This window comes from Vidua chalybeata, chromosome 1, assembly GCF_026979565.1.
Source record: "Vidua chalybeata isolate OUT-0048 chromosome 1, bVidCha1 merged haplotype, whole genome shotgun sequence".
In the NCBI taxonomy this organism is placed as follows: Eukaryota; Metazoa; Chordata; class Aves; order Passeriformes; family Viduidae; genus Vidua; species Vidua chalybeata.
This window is the reverse complement of record NC_071530.1, coordinates 38,460,737-38,480,773: the sequence shown is the minus strand read 5'-3', so window position 1 is coordinate 38,480,773 and position 20,037 is coordinate 38,460,737. Positions and strand designations below refer to the sequence as shown.

At 36.3% G+C, this 20,037-nt stretch overlaps 1 protein-coding gene across 6 annotated transcripts in view; it reads left to right on the top strand.

The window, feature by feature from the left end:
* THRB (thyroid hormone receptor beta) overlaps positions 1-20,037 on the top strand; it is a 155,552-nt gene that overhangs the window by 110,364 nt on the left and 25,151 nt on the right. The window contains exon 1 of one of the 6 annotated variants that reach the window (XM_053948743.1): positions 7,822-8,269. The exons of the other annotated variants lie outside the window; for them this stretch is intronic. Coding sequence (XP_053804718.1) covers positions 7,822-8,269 — 448 coding nt within the window. Of the gene's footprint in view, positions 1-7,821; positions 8,270-20,037 lie in introns of those variants that run through there. 6 annotated transcript variants of the gene reach the window in all.

The following is a 20,037-nucleotide window of genomic DNA, read 5'->3' as shown; positions in this document are numbered from 1 at the left end:
GGAGGGGAGGGGGATTTGATTAGCTTTCACAAAGAACAGAGAGAACAAACTTTTTTTTGTAGTAGTAGCAGTATTTTTTTTAGTTTTGTAGCATTTGCCAGACATTTTAGGTACATTTCATTATGTTAATGCTGATATGTTTTTTCTGTTTTGTTTTTAATGATCTATTAGTATATTTAGTCCCTTTCTATAGTAGTTTTATTTAAGCCAGAGCTGTTTCTTTTGAGAACTCATTTTTCTGAAATTTATTTCTGGTGGGAGTAGACTGTTGTGTTTTAAATTTTGAGTGTAATTCTTAGACTGTGTAGCTGTGTTTCACTAATGACATCATGTAAGGAGGACTGCAGAGTGTTGTCAGTATAAAATGTACTTGTTCATTTTGCAGGCAAGAAGCTTTTAGAGTAGTTATTTTAAAGGAGTAAAATGTCCTTCTGTTTTTTTCTAAGTTTTCTCCAATAGCCTATAAAATAAAACACTTTGCTGTGCTTGCCACAGGAGTTGCAGCCTGCCATTTTATGATATTGAAAAGCCTGACCACAGCTGCTGTTTAGTTCTTCTGATAACTGTATGTCAGAGTAATGAACTTAAAACACTTGTCCTTGGTATTGATCCCTATATGTAGAGAGGACTTTAATTTTTTTGGTGCCAATTGTAAAGCTGTTGGTAAACTGTAGGATCAATCCAATTGGGCATTTCCCAGCTATTTCTGTATAAAAATACCTTTTGCATTCACTAAATGCACTTCTCATTATGTTCTTTAAAAACATCAGATTTGCTGCAGTGCTATTGTAAAAGAAGACAAATGTTTAAGGAAATGTGTAAATTTGGCCAAACACAAAGGCCTTTCACTACTGCTTTGTTGTGTTTCTGAAAATGGTTTAGACCTGTACCAAACTTGAGTTTATTTGAAATTAAAAGAATTCTCCCTTCACATCCAAGTTTGTCTTTCTTACTGAAGAAGTTTTGATTGCATTGTTTGGGCAGACCTTATTTGTTTATTTACCTTTTTTGTCTATAACAAATTACATATTTGTCAAGACTGCTAGTTTTAGTACCTTTGTTTCTTTTACCTGGCCATTACTCAAACCTCAGTCCTTCAATGGGAGGTGTTATTTAAGATAATGGCTATCTGTTTAAGCAGTTTTAGAACCAAAATACTTGATCTCTTTCATCAGCTTGAAAAAAAGAAAAAGCTCTAATTATGTGCATGTATCCCCAGGATTTTGTTAGCAAGCAGCACCCAAATATACCGTCCATTCCGCACTGGGAAGAAATGGAAGATCTAATGAGAGATTCTGGAAAGACCATGTGAATTGATTTGAAAGCTCATGAGGAAAGTAATATTCAGAATCAGGATTTTAGAAAAAGGTGGCAGTGATCTAAATTGATTTGTAGAAGTGATTTGAGTGATTTCCTAAGTGGTTTCACTGTAACTTATTGTTTTTAAAGATGTGTTTTACATGTTTTGAGCCATATTCTAAAAGTGGTGTTATGTCTTCTCACTTTTATTTTAGTAGGTTCCCAGGCATTACAAGAATTATCTTACACAACATGAAGAGAGTAAATATCCATTAACATTCCCTTATTCACACAAAGAGTGGAATGAGCCTTGGAGAGGTGGATTCCTGTCTGTGGGGAATTAAATCAATGTTGTTTTAAAACAAACAGAGGGAGGTGGTTCTGCACATGAAGAGACAGACATTGGGATTCCATGCTAGAGGGAGCTGTGAATACAAAAAATGTACACAAGAGTAGACTGGGCTTTAGTTCAAAGAGAGATCCATTGGATATTGCTGCATTTTAGAAAGGCCATAAGGGCTCAGGCAGTCCCTTGGGCTGAGGAGTAGCTGGGGATTGAGAGACTCTTGGTGGGAGCTTTCCTATGTGCTTGCTTTGTTCTGGGTATCCACTTATGACTCCTGTTGGAGAACAGCAGTCAGGTGACCCCTCTGGTTCAGGTGTAGCTTCTTCTCAGAGAAACTCCCTCCCATGTGTCGTGCAGTACTATGAGAGGGAAGAATGCATTTAGCATCTATGTGACTGTACTGGTTACCACCACCGTTGTAGTTCCATGGTGTGTCCTGGTATTTTACTGCTTTTCCCCATATAGCTTTGGTCATTCATTTCTTTTGGTAAGTTTGTTTTATCTGTAGCTGCTACAAGATTCTGTATTGGTCTATACAATTCCTGTTCATCTCTCAAAGGACAGGTTTTCAGAGAGCTCTTTACATACCAAAATCCTGAACCCTGAACCATTTGCTTCTCTGTGCTCAGAACCTGCCTCTGGTTAACTTACATATGAACTTCGGTGTTCTGAGTATTCTTTTTCTCTGATTAATATTTTCTCATGTTTAGAAATTTAAGCATAACGTCAACCCCAGCTCTTGATGAGATAAGTGTATGTGTAATATTGCTTTAAAAGTTAATGGAAATTTAGCATGTTTTTAAAAAGTGATTGCACTGATTCACAGAGGAGCTCATTAAGATATATCAGGAACGAGGATAAAGCTATTACATTCTTTATTACAAGTTTCCTAATATTGCCTTTTCTTACACATTAGAAACTGTTTACAAAGGTTATTGTAATTATCTGTGCACTCTTCTTTACTGGTGATTTAATACTTGTCCAAAAGACTGGAAATATTGAAATTTAATCTTGAAATCCATATTCTAAAATGTAATATTTAAATATTTTATAATATTGCCACTGCTAAAGCAAGTAGCAGAACAACAACCCTGGATTACATAACCCTGGCTGTTTATTTCTACAAGCATACACATATTTACATGTTTCTGAAATACTGAAAACTACCTAATGGTTTCAGTAGACATTGCTCGTTCTACCTGCTACAGTTCCTTTCACTCTACATTTTTTTTCTTATAGGCATTGTAATTTTTATATTTTAAAAATTCAGAAAAGAAATCACATGTACTCAAAGGTTTTATTTAGCACATTTACAGAGGTAAAATTTGTATATTTAAGAAGAAGAGTCTGGCTAGTCTTTGTGAGTTGGGCTCCATCCTTCTGCTTATTCAATGATCATATGAGCCTAGTTTAAAAGTTGTGAAACTCAGTTCTGAAGTGTTTCCCTCTTTTCTAAGGAAGCATAAGGAGAAAATGCTATGCTTTTTGGGGGAGGAGAAAATGGAAGGATAGGAGAGAAAAGAGGAAGAGGAGAGAAGAAGCAAAATAAAAGAGAGTAAATAAAATGCTGTGAACTGACAGCAAGATTAATGAGAAGAAATGAAACCTTAGCCTTGTCTGGCACAGATGTTTTTGTCTTTCCTAACACAAACATGAAAACTTTACATGCTTTTATTTATGATTACTTTGTGGGGTTTAAAATGCTGGAACAAAGTATGAATCTGGTGTTAACTTTACTAGGGACATGTCCTTTAATAGTAGCTTGCTTGCTTTTTTCTTTTTTTCTCTCAAGTCATCAAGTAAAATCCTCTAGTTTTATTGGACTGGGTCCATACAAAGCTAGACTGCTTCATCAACCTACTGTGCACCCCTCAGTCCTAATCCTGATTACATTTGCCTTAGTTGATCTCTCTGAAGCCAACCCACTTCAGTGTCCTTATATGCTTGCATACTTCAATGGCAAAACAAAAAAAACCAAACCAGTGAAGTGCTGTTGTCTTTGCTGCTCTTTTTTCAGTAAACCTCAAATATCCAAAGAGGCAAAACTTTATTATGTACGTTTTGCAATCAAGTAAGTTAATGACAATTCAGAGATCTCTGAGTTGCTTTCCTACTTGCCACTGTTTTGGTCAGCTGCAAATTGAAATATTGTATAGAGAGAATTTTCAGTGTAAATGCTGCTGTGAGCAGTTTTGGAATATAAAATAACTTTTTTGTTGTTAGAGGAAATGTCTCTGTAACTGGGAAAACAGCAATCCTCTGACATCCCAGAACTGTTAATTTACCTTTTGTCTAAGTGACAGCCTGTTGCTGAGGGTGAAAAATAAATGTTTGCACTCCCCTAAAAAGTGTGAGCAATGTAGTCAGTCTCTTAGGAGCAGGGACTGATTGCTGTGTGGTCACAGCAGCTTTCATCACCAATGGATCTAGCTGTTAACTGGAGCTACTGTGGTATAAAGCAATAATAGTAATAATGGTAATGCAAATCCAGCCTTGATTGCAACAGGGCAGATCCCAAGCAAGGAAAATTAGTGTAGCTCTCAGGGCACAGCAGAGGGAATTTAATGCAGTACCTCTAGGGCTGTTGTGAGCATGGGGAACAGGCACTCTTTCAGTGTGGTTTTTGGTCCTATTTTGTGCACTCTGAGTTTTTGCCAGGATCAAAGTTCAGGGCTGGTATACAGCTCATTCCAGCAGGAAACACTGTCTTCCTGGCTGGCTGGCTACCACCTTCCATCTTTCTGGAGATACAACTTAATGCCTCTCTTCACTTGAGTTGTACTAAAAATGGGAGAGCTTTTTGTGTATTGCTTTTTTGACCACTCTTAGCGGATACTAGTAGAAGATTGGGGAAGAAGGCCCCATAACTGAGATCAAAACAAATAAATTGTTCCATATTTTTTCTGTAGTCCTTTATATATTGACATTCAGTTAACACTGCATGTCTGAGAATAGGCCAACCTTTACAATTACCCATTAAGGAGTATTTGCTTTGGCCTGTAATAAAAGAATTCTGAGGGATCCCACTTGCCTATCCTTTTAGTTAAGCTTAATGGGCAATTCATCTGATAAAACTTCTCCTTCTGTAAAAACTAACTTGCCTTTAAAAAAGCCTTCTGATGGGAATTTGAGGAAGTCTTTTGACCTGTTGACTTCTGAGATGCCAGTTATTGCTACAATGTGCATTTTGAAATTGCTTGATGATTCCTTGATGAGAAGAGCTCTGGCCCTGCTTGTTAGTCCCTCTTAAATCTGAAACAGGGCCTGTGGTTTTAGTCATGGTTCATCCCAGGAGGCTGTACTGCTTCCTGCCTTGATTATACCCATTTTAACAGTAGCTAGAGGGAGAGAGAGATGCTTCTCTTATAGGTAAGAAGTGGAGACAAAATTACATTATCATCCTTTATCAAAGATTTTGGGTTGACAAGACCAAGAGCAGATGCTCAACTGTGTTTTTTTGTTAAAAAAAAAAAAAGGAAAAAAATGCCTTTGAGAAATTCAGGCAATATATGTTAGAGCCAGTGAAGTAGAATAAATAATGTAGTCCTCTCATGAAAATAATTTAACATTATAATAAGAAGAATACAAATTTAAGACATGAACATCCACTGTACCTCAGTATATGAAGTAGTAGAATAGAAGACAAAATATCAAAGCCCTCAGTGTGCTAGTTCCTTGCAACTTAATCTTTGACTAGCAAAACTTGAATGTGTAATGTCCCTGATGACTGAGGAGAATTTGTGAAATTAAGTGGAAACTCATAAAATTAAATGAACTGTAACTAACATGGCTGGCAAAATAGTGAGACAAATTTCAGAGGGAACTAAGAGAGCATATAGCTTCTTGATGTTTGGCTAGCTTTGGTAAACTCTGCCTGGGTAAATTCCAAATGATGGAAACTATAATAGAATCAATTTCTCCTCATTGTTTAAATGTATCTTTGATCATATTTCAAAGTCCTTGCAGATGCTTTGCAAACAAAGAAATTGGAAAATATGTTTTGATTTTATTTTTTAAGGGTTTATGAAGGGTTTTGGAGTTTAAAGGTAGAAATCTATAAGCCTTGTGTGACACCCTTTCTGAATCCTTGGGGAACAGAATTTCATAGTCATGAATGTATGGGTTTTGATTAAAATCAAAGGTAACACAAATCCTCATAGGCTAAATGACAGCAAAGATGGCCTTTAATAGCAAAGATAAATTTGGGGAAAATATATAGAATTTTTTGCCTAATGAGATTGGACAGCCTGGTTTATGAATCACTGATCTTGAGGACTAACAGCAAGACCTGAGTCACTGAGGATATAGCTGACTTTTCTAAACAAGGTCAAGAATTGTGTTGAATCGCTGGCCTGCTCAAGGAGCATGGATCTATTTATGAGTGTAATATAGACATGCCTATATTTTTTATATATATTGCACATGCCTGACTCCTGCATTTTGTGAAGATGCAGTATCATCCACGCAGGGAGATAGTCAGGGTGTGAAGGAACTCAAGGGAGAGTAGCCTTCCACTGAACCAAGTACACTGTTTGAGGTTATGCAAAGTCTAGAGGAAGGGTGGGTTGTAGTGCACAGTTCCTCTTTGTGCCACAGAAAATGAAGTGTGTAAGTTCAGATCTTAGAGGCAAGTTCTCCGTTCCCAGAGGGCCTTATCTGAGAAATCCTATCTCTTCCTCTGTGCTTAAATTTATGAAGTCAAGAGAATATCAAAGTGTTAAAATGATGAAAAAAAAGTTCTATATTCTGTTCTTTTATATATTTTTTAAATTGCCTAGTATTTCTGGGTTATTTTCACTGTTCTATTTTAAACTGATTATCCTCCTACAAGTGATATTCTCTTGCCATATTACCTGCATTTAGAATTAGTTTTTAATTTTACTTAGAAAATGATGTCTGAACTAAGAGCAGATCTGTAAAGCTAGAAGTAAGTAGGTAAGGGAAGATTATGTAGGTAACTTACCTGCCTTTTGCATTGAAGTCCATGATGCCAGGTACTTTTTCAAATTTTGTTTTTGATGTCCAGCTGAGATACAGTCAGTAGAAGAAACAGACTTGTAGCTGCAAATGTCAGGTGAGCTTGTATTCCTAGCAGCAAAAAGGTGTTTACATCTAAAATTAAATAACATACTGAGGAAAGCTGTATGCACATACAGGAATTAAAATAGGATATCAGTATTTAAAACTAACCATGATTAAGTTTTCTGAATTTGTCCTGTACTAACAATATTCCACTTAAGAAATTCCACTATATTCCACTAAGACAAAGGATTCAGAAACAGCAATAGATCTGGTAATTGAAATCCCAATTTACTTTGAATCATTTTTTTCTGGAAATTGATGACTTGGCATGCCCTTACTAATATATTACTTTACTGAGTGAAATGTATGTTAAATTGACTCTTAGGCTGATTAGAACAGCAGAATGTTACTATGATTAAAACCACTGTGATTATCAGTGATCAGATGTCTGGAATTTGCTATTTTCTTTATGCAAGTTAAACAGCTATTCTGAATTTGAATTTTGTTACATATAATATAAAATAAAATAATTTCTTAAATGCAAAATATGATCTTTGATGGGTCATTTCTACTGATTTTAGTTTTGCTGCCCAGAAATAGAAATTGGGCTATATGTAGTTTAACAAATTTGTCAGCTAGTGGTATCTCAGTTTCTTCTATACCAAAGAATAAGCAATGGCCAGTTAGATAAAATCCTGCAGCTTTAGTATTTTTCATTATCCACACTGGAACCAAGTGTCCGTGCTCCTGTGATAAAATTAGCATCTCTGATACTCCACTGTGACCACAGGCGGAGAAAGGCAGTAGGTAGCAAAAGCGGAACTGCTAAGCATGCCCACATAAGAATGTCACACTTAGGTAACTGAGTGTCCCTCAGGTCAGCCTACGATAAGAGCAAAGTCAAACAAGGCTGAATCCTTGATGTTTTGTGTTTTAAGTATCTGAAAATTGTTCACGACCAGCCTCGACCTACAAGACCTCAAATGATCATATGAGCAAGGCAATAAATCGGTGGTAACTTGCCCTGGGGCCCATGTTGTAGTTGTGATGTTGTGAAAGATGCATCTAGTGTTAGCCTGTTCACATAGATCTGCCTGCTTTTTTAGGATTCTCAGACAGGAAAATTTTGTATTCACTTCTACTGAAGGGGAACTATGGTGGCTGAATGGGCATGGCTGAAGGGTTCTGCATCATATCAGTGCAGTCCAGTGGAGATGCACGGGAATACCACAGCATCAGGAGAGCTGGGGAACCACTTGCTTTCCAAGACTCCACACCTGAGCAAGATTTTGGCAAAGCCAGCGGTTTGTAGCCCTGCAGTATTTGCCAAACATCCAGGACGTGGCCTCCTGTTGTGGGACAGACTGATTCACCTTCCTGACAGAAATCAGAAATGGAATGTTGTGGGCATAACAGAAAATCATTTCTGTAGGAAAAGACACTTCAAAAATTATGATATCCAGAGGAATGGACAGCAGCTTTCACAGTGCCGACATGCTTCAACTTGGACTAGTACAATTTTACAGCCAGGCTATACAAAAGCAAACTTTCAAATTATGTCAAGTGCCCAGGAATACCAAAAAGAAGAAAAAAAGGGTAAAGGTAACTGACATTATCATGCAGAGCACAGCAAATGCTGTATTTAGGAAAAACAGAAAGCAAAACCAGGTTATGTCTTTGTTTACTGTCAGGAGTTTGTCCATTGGTAAAAGCATTATTATGCGGGGATGTTTTCTAGCTACCAACCTTTTTTTTTTTAATTTTTTTTTCTATCAGTGGTAATTGTGGTTTTTAGTTTTCTCTTCTATTTAATTTAATAGCTTTGTGAAGAGCCCTTATGACAATGTGGTGAGTACTTACAGGGGTTTTCTGTGTGATACCTAATACAAAATAATATCTCTTTTTTTAAAGCTTTTAAAAAGTATTTCTCTCTCTCTTTATCATCTTTATAAGCTGATCAAAAATATTTTCTGAACTTGGCCTTTTTTTTAAAGCATATCTTTGATACATTAAAAATGCAAAGACAAAAGAAAGCATTCTTTTCTACTTTCAGGGTGTTCAGCTTACGCCTCTGACTGTGTTGTTCACCTTCTTTCTTAATATTAACCATACCCAATGCCTGAGTAAGTGTTTGTACAGAGCTCAAGTGAGACTTCTTGTTAGGAATATTCTCTGCCTCACTAGTCAGGAGAATAAACCATTTTCTCTGAGGTAGGTTGTTTTGCTCACATCAGCACAGCATTGAAGGAATTAATTCCTTTTAAGAATCACAGTTGCTAAGGTATTAGCACAAATGTAGTGCTTAAGTTATTCTTATTCCTCTTTAAACTTGGATAAATAGTTCTTCATTGCTCTTCACCTAAAAAATAATTACTGTATATTGAGAGGGGAGGATTACAAGTTGTTTTCTTTTACTTAAGTCTTGCATCACTCCAGGAAGAAAGATTACAGTGTCAGGCAGGATATCACCTCATGAAAAAGTTAAACTGGTCTAAGTACCTGATTTCTTTAGATTTAGTTGTGCTTTACCTCAGAATGCCTCTTTGCTAACAGATGTCAGGTGTTGATCGCTTTAACGTCTTACTAAGGGCTGTCAGGAGGCTACCAAACCCAGACAGTCCCATCCAGGAGCCTGTTAATTATGTTATGTCAAGATAAATTAGCCTGTTTTCTGCTTGGTTTTATTTTTGAACAAATGAAACTTCTTACCTTGATGTTTTCATGTGAAGTTGAGGCAGGGAATGACCCAAAAAAGGTACATGTTTTAAGTATTGGCCATTACTTTCTCAAGAGATAAGCTCTGTAATTAACTGATGTCTGGTAACAGGGTCTTCCAATTATGATATATGGGGAGGCTTAACAAACTGGATTGTCTGGGTCACAGGTCTATAATTACTCTTAGTAATATTTGTTCAGGGTCCCTCTTAAAAGTTGTCCAAACTATTCAAGAATTTTGTTTGCCTGTTTGTTGGCTGACGTCTCAAGGAGCAAACGCTTTCTGACAAGACCATGTGCTACCTATCCATGTTATGAATAGTGCAGGAAAAAGCAAGCAAAAGCCCTGGAGGAGTCCTGATCAGAAAAAAGCAAGCTCCGTTTTTGTTTTACCAAATTTATTCAAGGTGAAAATATTTTGAGGGATAACTGGAATTGTAGTGAATCTGAATGTTTAAATATAAACTATGACATTCTTTGTTATTCAAGCAGACTAATGAGTCTGAAGTATTTCAATAAAAGGCACATCACACTGGCATTTTATGAGTCACAGATAAATTTTAGTGTCATGTCATAACTGAGGTACAGTGGGTTTTGTGAGAGGAACAGTTTTAGAGAAATAACTAAGTTGGTACACGTGGAGAAAAGAGGTGTGCTGTTGTCTAAGTAAGATTTTCATCTAGTTTGTACCACAGGGCAGTTAGTTTGAATCTTCCTGCATCTGTTGCAAACTGAAGGAAATAATTTTATGTCAGAAAAACTTAGCTTTTTTCCTTCAACTATTATAAATGTATCATAGACAAAATGATGATTTTTTTCATGTCTTATCTTCCACTGAGACATACTCCAGGAACTGTCAAATGCTGTTGTGACTTTTCAGCACTAGAATTCCATAATCCTACCTACCTTATGATTTAGTGACAAGTAGAGTTTTCAAAATAAAATAAACACCATGAAGAGTTAATTTTCTGTTCTTGTAAATGCTTGTTGTTATTTTGGATTCTGATGTTTGAGGCTTTCTTAGTTGAATCTCTAAGTTTGCATAGTCATACTTCTGAGGGATCATTTTGAGTCTTCGATCATTGTGCATAAAGTGAATGAATAAGGTGGTGCAAATACATACATTAAAGAGAGATGGTAAGTCATTATGTTGGCACTGAGATAGTTGTATTTGACAGCTTATGGGTGTTGCAAAAGCCACATTATTAGTTTTGCTCAAAAGCTGTTGCAGTTTTCAGTATATGTTCCTTATGATATGAGGAGATCTGTCTGGAATGTAGCCCATGTTATGAAAGTGCTGATTTTTGTTTGCTCAGAAAAGCCATGATCTAATTTCTTTTTTTTTCCCCAAAACCATCAGAGGTGGCTGAGACAATTCAGGCAACAATAAAATCCATAAATAGGAAATATAAAGTTATTTTGTAATGTGTAAAAATTCATTTTACAAAACTGATAATACAGGCATACAAAACTGTGAAGAGTTCAGAATGGTACGTTTAATCTTTGCAACTACATGTTTAAATGTGCAAAATTTTTTACTAAATCCTGGGTTTTTATTCATCTTTATTCATGAAGTCTGAGCAGCAACCAATATAAGATCCTTCCATTTGGTCCTTCAGAAGTGGCACTCTGCCCTGACTGATTTCTGATTTGAATGCTCTGCAATACCTCCCACATACTGACACAATCTTTTAGAATGGCATGGAGGGGCCCTATCTGCAGCGTTGCGATACCCAGGACTCTAGACCAGGGGTGCACAGTTTGGAAACAGTCAGGAGAATAGGACTCTTGCAGGTAATATTCCACAGCAGATTAAATTGCACTGCATGATACTTCTTTTTTCTGTATCAGGGACTTCTGTTGGTTGGGCTGTAGCATACAGAGGGACGCTACAGGGTTTTTGTCTTTTCTTAACATTTCTGTGGGTTCATTTTGGTGGGTTTTGTAACCAAGCCAAGTCACAAGAGAAGTAAGTGCATCTTAATGGGGGTATTTGGTTGTTTGTAATTAAAAATCTTAATCATAATTTGTAGAACAGGAGTTAATGAGGAGCTGAATGGTGTAGTGTAAGGCGATCTCTTCTGCAGATTCCCCCTTTCAGGCATTCACAGCCTGATTTCTGCTTGTCCAGTTAATATCACTGACTGAGTTAGACTTACTTCTGATTTACACCAGGGTGAGTATATAAAAACCTTTGGGGCATTCCAGACACAAGTTCAACAAGTAATTCCTGCCTTTTTTAGAACAATGGACTAACACCTTAGACTGTGAGAGGTTTGAGCTTTGGATCCTCTGCCGTTACAGTATCAAAATTTATGTTTTATTCCTGGCCTGTTTGCTTGAATTGAAGAGTTTATTCTGATGGTGATTAACTTCCATGTATTCACATAATCAGACACATGTGAACTCATAAAATTCCAAGTGTGATATTACATTGCTGGAGGCAACAAAAGCTCAGCATGACATGATGTAAAGACACAAATATTCAAATAGGAATACAAAACAAAGAAAAATTGTTAATATTATTCTACTCAACTTTCAGACTTTTGATAAAGACACTGTCTGTCTTGTATCAGACAATTTAATTCAAAGGTGTACATGAAATAAACCTACAGAATTGGACCTTAAAAGATTAAAATGAAAATATTTTAGGAATATTTCAGTTTTTAAAATCTTTGCAGTGTTCATTGAACTGATTTGTTTCCAAGGGAACAACAATCTGCAGAGCTACAAATCTCTTTAATAGTAGCATATCACAGGTAAGAAACCCACATTCCCTAGCAGTGTTCATAATTTTTTTTTTTTTTTTTGGAAAAGTAATTTTTCATTTTTTCCTCATCCTTCACAGTTTCATGTAATTTAATTTCCTTGTGGTGTTAGAGGAACTCTTGACAAAAATAGTACATGTGACACATTATTGATATAGGAATAGAAAATAAGAAATGTTTGAGGGATTTATTTTGGAACAGAAAGTAAGTCACAGGCTGTGGCATGATGAAATAGCATTTCCTCAGGTGCCATCCTGGCTGGAGCAGCTCTGTCTACACAAGGCTTCAATTCTGTTTAGTTTTTCAGTAACAAACCTAAATCCAGTCAGAGGGGGGAAAAAACAAGAAAAGAAAAGATTTGTGGGAATTTTGACTTTGCTGGCAAAGCAAATCCACATGAGAAAAATCCTCACTAAGAATTTAAAGCCCAGCTCTTCAAAGCTTTTCTGGGTGGTGTAAATGTATCTAGGTATTGTGCTCTGCTAACCTGTAAAACACAGCCTTACCTCTGTGGGAGCTCTACATAAATTCCTGTTGGTGGTACAGGGGATCTTTTTATGGTAAATGAACAACCCAGATACGGTACTTAGGAATGTTTTATTGGGAGCATGGAGAAGTAAACTTAGCAAGCTGTATATGTTATGTAGACTACAGCATTACCAACCCATCCCCTCAGTGGGAATGGTTTGGGGGTTTCAGTATAAACAACTATTGCAGAATTTCTTGAATGAAACAAAGGCATTTTTATAAAGTGCTGAACTTCCATTATTGAAAAATCAGATCTTTCATGAGAGATGCTTTTTATCACAGACAAACTCACTGTTTGTAAAATCTAGATGATGGGCCTGAACTAAAATGAAAATTAACTTTTATTGTGTGCTTTTTCACACTGTATTTTACAGTGGTATTTGTTGAGTTAGACAATGGTAAATGAATGAGGGTTCATTAGGGTTTTACTTGTTGGATTTCAGTAACTGATTGTGGTCTTCATGAAATAAAATGTTTAAATTATTAGAGAACAAGTTCATTTTGACGGCAACTTCATTGACTTCAGTAGCACTGATCTCAATAGAGTTCAGTTTGACTTACCAAATGTATTATTATTTTATGAGCAAGTTAGTAAGAAATGTATGATAAAGATGCTTCTTTTATAGTTAGAGAGGGAAGAAAAACTCCAAGTATGAATTCTCTCATCATTGGAAGGACTTGTCCTGGATTTGGTAGTTAATTAGACATTAACTGGAAATGCTGATTATTTAGATAGGTTAATTACAGTTAAATGTCAGAAGGGAAAATGTCTCTCTGTTGGTTGTTTTTATTAGTCTGAAATATTTAGCAATATTGGATAGGGAAAAATATGGATATGTTACACCCAGTTCTTACCTATTGCACTGAGCTTTTGGAGACTATTTAAGAGTATGTTCATCAAGATTGTTAGATGTATGCTTAAGATCCTAGAAGAAAAAGGGCCAAGTTACACAGTAATTTTGGCAATCCTGTAGTTTAAAATGAGTGAAATAAGAAAGCTCTCATTATCAAATCAGTAATAACTAACCTTCCTAATCATAAGAATGGGTATTAGAAAGGGAGCCCGGTTTATTACCGACTTCACAAGTTTTACTGTATATTAGCTGTTCTGTAAAGAAAAAACACATTTTTCCTCATAAAAAAACCAACTAGCAGTTAATAGAAGGTAAAAATAATTTTTTTTTTTAGATCGAAAAAGAGTGGCTGATTAAAGAAGGTGTAATAACCATACTGAAGTTTGGGATGCATTAAGCAATTAAAATATCATACAGTTTTTGTTGTTTGTACAGTGGTGTTGTCATGTTCATAGTTCATAGGTGAGCCAAAATGAGCAAAAAATGTTCCTTCCTTTCCTCGCTCTATTATCAGAAGAAAAGCTCTTCTAAAAGTACTTAATTACTGAAACAGAAAAGATAACAAAGCAGAATAGCACAGCAATTAGCTTATTGACAATATTTAAGCAGTGTTCTTTTTGCTGATTATATTATTTTGAAGTTTCCCACCTGTTGAACTCAATAGAAATTACTTCTTGAAATCACTGAAGTTTAGAAAAGCCGCTTTCCTGTAAATTCATTAGCAGTGGGGAAGGCTGGGGAGATTCATGCATGTAATTCTGTAAAACAAAATCAATAAAGCTGATGACGGATTAAGTTGCTAAATTTTGTAACACTAGACTACTGTTTCGGTCATCAGCACAGCACTATTGGATTTTCTATGGTTTAATGCTGAAAAACAGGATTATTGATTTTAGGATTTTCAGCGTATCCCCTCTGGGAGTTCTTAAGCAGTCTTTATAATTCTTCACACTTAAGTTGACAACTACAGTGACATAACTGTGTCCTTGCCTTAGTAATCGTTTTCTAATCATATTGGAAAAGGCTGGAAATGGGTTATAAAATGATTATTCCAGACAAACGGGGGAACAGGAGGGTTGTCAGGATGTCGCTTCTTTGTCTGGTGGTCATTGCTACCTGACTGCCATCTTCCCTTGGAATTAACTTACAGTCACAGATTAAGACCTTTGACTGTCATAAATCTGCTTCCCAATATGTTTGACTGGCAGGGGAGTTCACAAGCCGTCCCAATATAAATAGGATTTTAGCACATCAGGTGCTGCTCCGAAGTAAAACGGGCTGTTTTGCAGTCGACTTTGTTGGTGTATATTCATTGCTCCTTTCCTGATCCATGTGTATGCATGCCTGCGTGTGTATGCATGTGTGTGTGTACGTAAAGTAGAAGCTGAGATAGGCTAACAAAATGAACTACTGTATGCAAGAAATATATGAAGTGCACCCAGCTGCTGGCAGCAATTGCTACATGCAGTCCACTGATTATTGCACATATATCGAAGATAATCAGGGTTACAGCAGTTGTGATGCTCAGGTCCTGCACAGTAACAACATATATATGGAACAGGCCTGGGCGGTGAATCAGCCTTATACCTGTAGTTACCCTGGAAACGTGTTTAAAAGCGAGTACTCTGACATGGACATGGCCCTGAATCAGTACAACCAACCTGAATTTTTCACAGAAGAAAAACCTACTTTTTCTCAAGTGCAGTCGCCATCGTACTCTCAGAAGAAAGGTAGGGGCATTTTATTTAAATAACAACAGCAAAAAATATTCTCTGTTTTTGTTTTTGTTTTGCTTTAAACTTACAGTTGCATCAGTTGGCTCAGATGCATCTTTGAATGTGAAGGCTGCCTGTTTAAAATTGAAAGCAGCAGTAACATAGGTTGCTAGGTGATTGTAAGGTTTTTGGAGAGCGATGAGGATTTCTAAGTACTTTTTCTTAATATATAAGAGACATTTTCAAGTATATTGCTTTTTTTTTCTGCTTTCCTGGACTATTAAGTTCCTTTGCTATTCACCAGTGAGCTTGATAAGAAAGTTTCTCTCCTGAAATGTCATCATTATATATTCTGCCTCTTAAAGCTATGTTTCTGTTTACATACAAACTGTCTAAGTCCGTGTTTTCAGTAAATGTGAACTCTGTTTGCTGAGCAACTCAGGAAAAAGATTTTGAAAATAGGACTGTAAATATGTATGGGAAAATGTGTTTGAGATACTGTCTTCTAAGTGAAAACTATGAGTTTCTGATTATGCAGAGCAAAAAAGACTGAAAATTCAAGAATATATCTATGCAAGAAAGATGACTTTGCATCCAAAAGGTTGAGCTAATCAATACATTTGTGAGACAAGTGAAATGTCTGCTCCCTAGGGGTTACATCTTTGCCAGTTTTTAGAATTTATTCTTCTGATTTCAAGCAAGCAAACGAGATTTTAAAAGAGCCCAAAATACTAACAAACACTTGGAAATGTTTTCAGTGCTGTTTGTTTTAAACTCGGTAACCCAACTTACGCATACGAAGTATACATTCTCTGTGTTTCTTTAAAATCACATTATTAAAGAAGAAAAAAACCCTGTATGATATACCAAAATAATATCCTTTTCTGATCAGACCAGATTTTCTGTATGCAGTTTTCCAAAATCCAGATGAATCTGATGTAACAAAAGAGATAAAGAAAACACCATTTACTACTTTTGAAGTATCTTTGTAGTAAAAAGTAGACTGTTTATTTTTATTAACTACATGGAAAACTGAAATATTTTCCTTGAGGCAGAAAATACTCACTAACTCTTGATGCAATAAATCTCTGTGATTGATAGAAAAATGTCTTAATTTTATACATTGAACAGCATCATATTTCATAATAAAGAAAATGATTTTTTAAATCCTTCTTGGAAGCTGTAACAACATGATCAAGTTGTAGGCTAAATATAGTTGTGGGTAGTGCATGTTTTTGTGTTGTGCAAAATTTTAAATGCTTTTTAATGCTATTTATCTGTTGTTGGGTTTTAATTAATAAATTCCTAGCCTTTGTAGACTTCTCCCATGTCTTGTTTTTTGTTGAGGGAAAAGTTTATCTCAGGATTAACTTAGAAAAAATAAGACTTGCTGTTGCAAAGTCACTGAAGGAATACATTTTTTGTAATGCTAAAGGCTATAATTAATATTTAGTACACCTAGATCAGAGCTTTAAGTTATTTTCAGTGCTCAGACACCCGACATCTGCCCTGCGTAAAGTTTTTGGACTTGTTTGTTTGAAAGAATACAGAGTTGTTTTTAAAAACAGCTTGTATGCCCTTATTTTCTACCACCTCAGTTTCACTAAGAAATGATGGTGAATTTCCGTGGAAGCCAGCTCTCTAGCAGGCTTTTAATTGATCATTCATAAAGACTGAGCAATGTGTTTTGGGATTCTTTAGAGCTTTATTACTGTGATAATCAATAAAAAGTGGCCTCCCTTCTGTCAAAGCTTTGCAAATGTTGAGTTTTTTTAAGCAGAAGAGATCTAAACTGTGGGGAACATGTGCATCTTCTCTTTTCTTCTTTTTTTTTTAATTTCCATCTTTTAAGCAAGCTATCGTAAAACTAACAAATCTTTTAATCCTGTCCTAAGAACAGAAGGCTTTTCACAGGGCATGTGTGTCTGTATTGATCCAGAATTGATTGGGGGAGTGAGTGAGTTTGTTAGAGAAGCCTTGGTAATAGCCCATTAAAGCAAAATTAATTCCCTAAACAGGTGTTCATGAGGAGTCTTGATTGTTGCAGTTGGTATTTTTGTTAGTCCCTTGAAATTTGTCCTAATCTCAATAATATGCAGTTCAAATCAGATTGTACTTTACAGTAGCACATGCACGTGTTACTTGTTTCCTATCAGAGCTTTTGCTAGTTACTAAATGGTTAAAGTCTTGTTTTCCCTCTGAGAAGAAAAAAAAAATCAACATTTTATATGTTGAAAAGCTTGTAATTTGTGAAAGGGTATTTAATTACTTCTCTATTTTTATGTCACTTTGAACGAATTCAGAAAATAACTTGAAAAACAACAACCAAAGACCCCAGCAATGTGTCACTAAGGGGAAAAAAGAAAAAGCATTTATAAAGCATAGCCAGTTATTCTAAATATCAGAAAGCTGCTTCAGTTATTACAGTACATTAAAAACTATTATTTCCTGACTATCTGTCAGAAATTCTGATGAAAGAATTAACTTTTAAAGAAAAGAATTGTAGTCCAGAAAATCAAGAGGTGGAGATGTGGGTTTAGCTTTGCATCTACTTGTTGCTCCATTACCATTTGTGCTCTGGTGTACACTGCTAAAAGGTGACAGCACAACGTTTGTGCAGGAGCTTACTGTTTTATTAAGGAAGCCCTTTTGGACCTGATCCTGCTCTAAGAACAGACAGCCAGATACACTTTTTTTTCTGCGTAATACTGTGAAATCTGATAAGCAGAACAGGGCTCATCGTCCTGAGAACGAGGTGCTATTCTCAGTTTTGTCCCAGAGAGCTTAAACTGGAATGTTTTTCTCCTCACACAGTGCTGCCAGCCATAGTGAGCTTGCAGCATTGCCTGCTGGATGGGTGATGCTCAGGGGGAGCCTGTGCCCCCCCTGCCCCTGTGCAGAGGCTGAGCAGACAAAAATGTCCCTGGATCTCCTCACACCACCTATGCTGTGAGGAGGAGTACCCAGTGACAGGGAGGAGATAATGCAGTTAGGAAGGTACAAAAGAAATATGTACCTCGGTCTCCCCACACTAGGTGTCTGCACAGTGTTTTGGACATTTGGACAACATGGGAGAAATGTCTGCAAAGTTAAAACTGGGATGAGAGTTGGCTTTTCACATTCCTTTGCATGGTAATTTCTCAGACAGTGTTAATGAAAGATGTCCACAAGTGTCTGTGAGGTTAGGCTTTAACTTCAGATTCAGTGGGGCAGAGAGCAGAAAGCAGAGGCTGCCCCCCAAACCAAGGGTTTGCAGTGGAAAATTCTTGAGTTTAGGCTGTAGCAGAGCTGACTTCTTATCCCTGCAGCTCACCTTGCTTCCCAGATACCAGTGAGATACCAGTGAGGTTAATGCCATGTTTGGAAGGGCTCTTGGTATGGTGGGAGAACAGGGCTTTGAAAGTTGTTGCTATTGCTTATTTTTATAATTGTATTTGCCATAATTATTTCTCTCTATTTTTTCTCAGACAATTAATGTGCAGCTGAGAATACATGGTGTGTGAGTGCTAGAGTATGCAACTGAATTAGCCCAAACTGAGTTCTCAGCAGTGTGAGAACATTAGAGTACTTTCTAAATAGCTAAGAAACAGTAACATGAAGCTTATGCCAAAACGTCATCTCATCAATGCAGGGAGTGTGTGTGGATATAATCAATTTACAGAAACACTGAGAATTTGTCATCCCGCCCTTTGCAGCAGAGCAGCTCCCACTATGTTAATGATTATTCAAGCTTAAAAATATTAATTTTGCCCTTGACCACCCATCTAAGGAAATAGCACTAAGAAAAATTGCATAATCCATTGCATAAACCATTATGCATTTGGAGTTATGTTTCTTTTGTAACAAAAGTCAATGGAAATAATGTGTTTTCATCTCCTTTACTGTAACCTTTCCACAACCAGATGAAGGATGAAAAAGTGAAGTAAGTTATACTTTGCCTTGTTCAGTGAGGCTTAGATTTCTAAACAAATAACTTTCTTGCCGTACTAAGATACTGTCTCTAAAAACATTTAAATAATTTGAGGGGTGGGGAAACTGCATGTTCTGACCCTTAAAGTGATGTATTTTGTACCTGTAGTTGGTAATGGCTGCAGGTACAGTACTGATTGCAGAAGTTTGAGTGACAACGCAGTTTGGGCTAAAATGTTCTCAGCACATTCTCTGGAAAAGCACTGTTGTTGATAAGGTTTCTGACTCAGCCTAAGGAGCAGAACTAACGCACTGAAAAGTCATGGAGAGAAAAGGGACTATAAAGTGTTTCAGATTCAATCTTTGCAAAATCTTTTGCCAAATTTTAGTAATTTCATAAATCAAAGAATGTCAACAGAGATCAAAATTGAGGACATGCAAGCCAGTTAGCTAACAAGAAAAGTGTGAATCTGCTCAGCAACATTCTCAGTGCTTCCAAGCTTGAAGGAGAAATAAGCCATTTTTCTCAGTGGGAGTAATTTAAAGAAAATGGGAAACAAAGATCAGTGTATCTGCCCAGCCTTTCAGATCAATGTTGATAATAGTACAAATAAAAATGGAGTATGCTTTTTCTCTGTTGGCTTTATGCTTTCACCAACACTCCATTTAAGCTTTTTCTGCACAGGTATGGCCAGGATGATGCATGGCTGGTCCTTGTAATTTTTTATAATTTGTAAAGAGTTCAAGGTGACTATGAAAGCAGTAGAACAGCAGTACAAATTTACATTTCAGTTTTAATACAGTTGAGGATTCTCAAGGTAGTAATTAATTTCATCTTTTTAATTTTTATACTGTAATGTCTAGTAAGTGAATACCAGCTT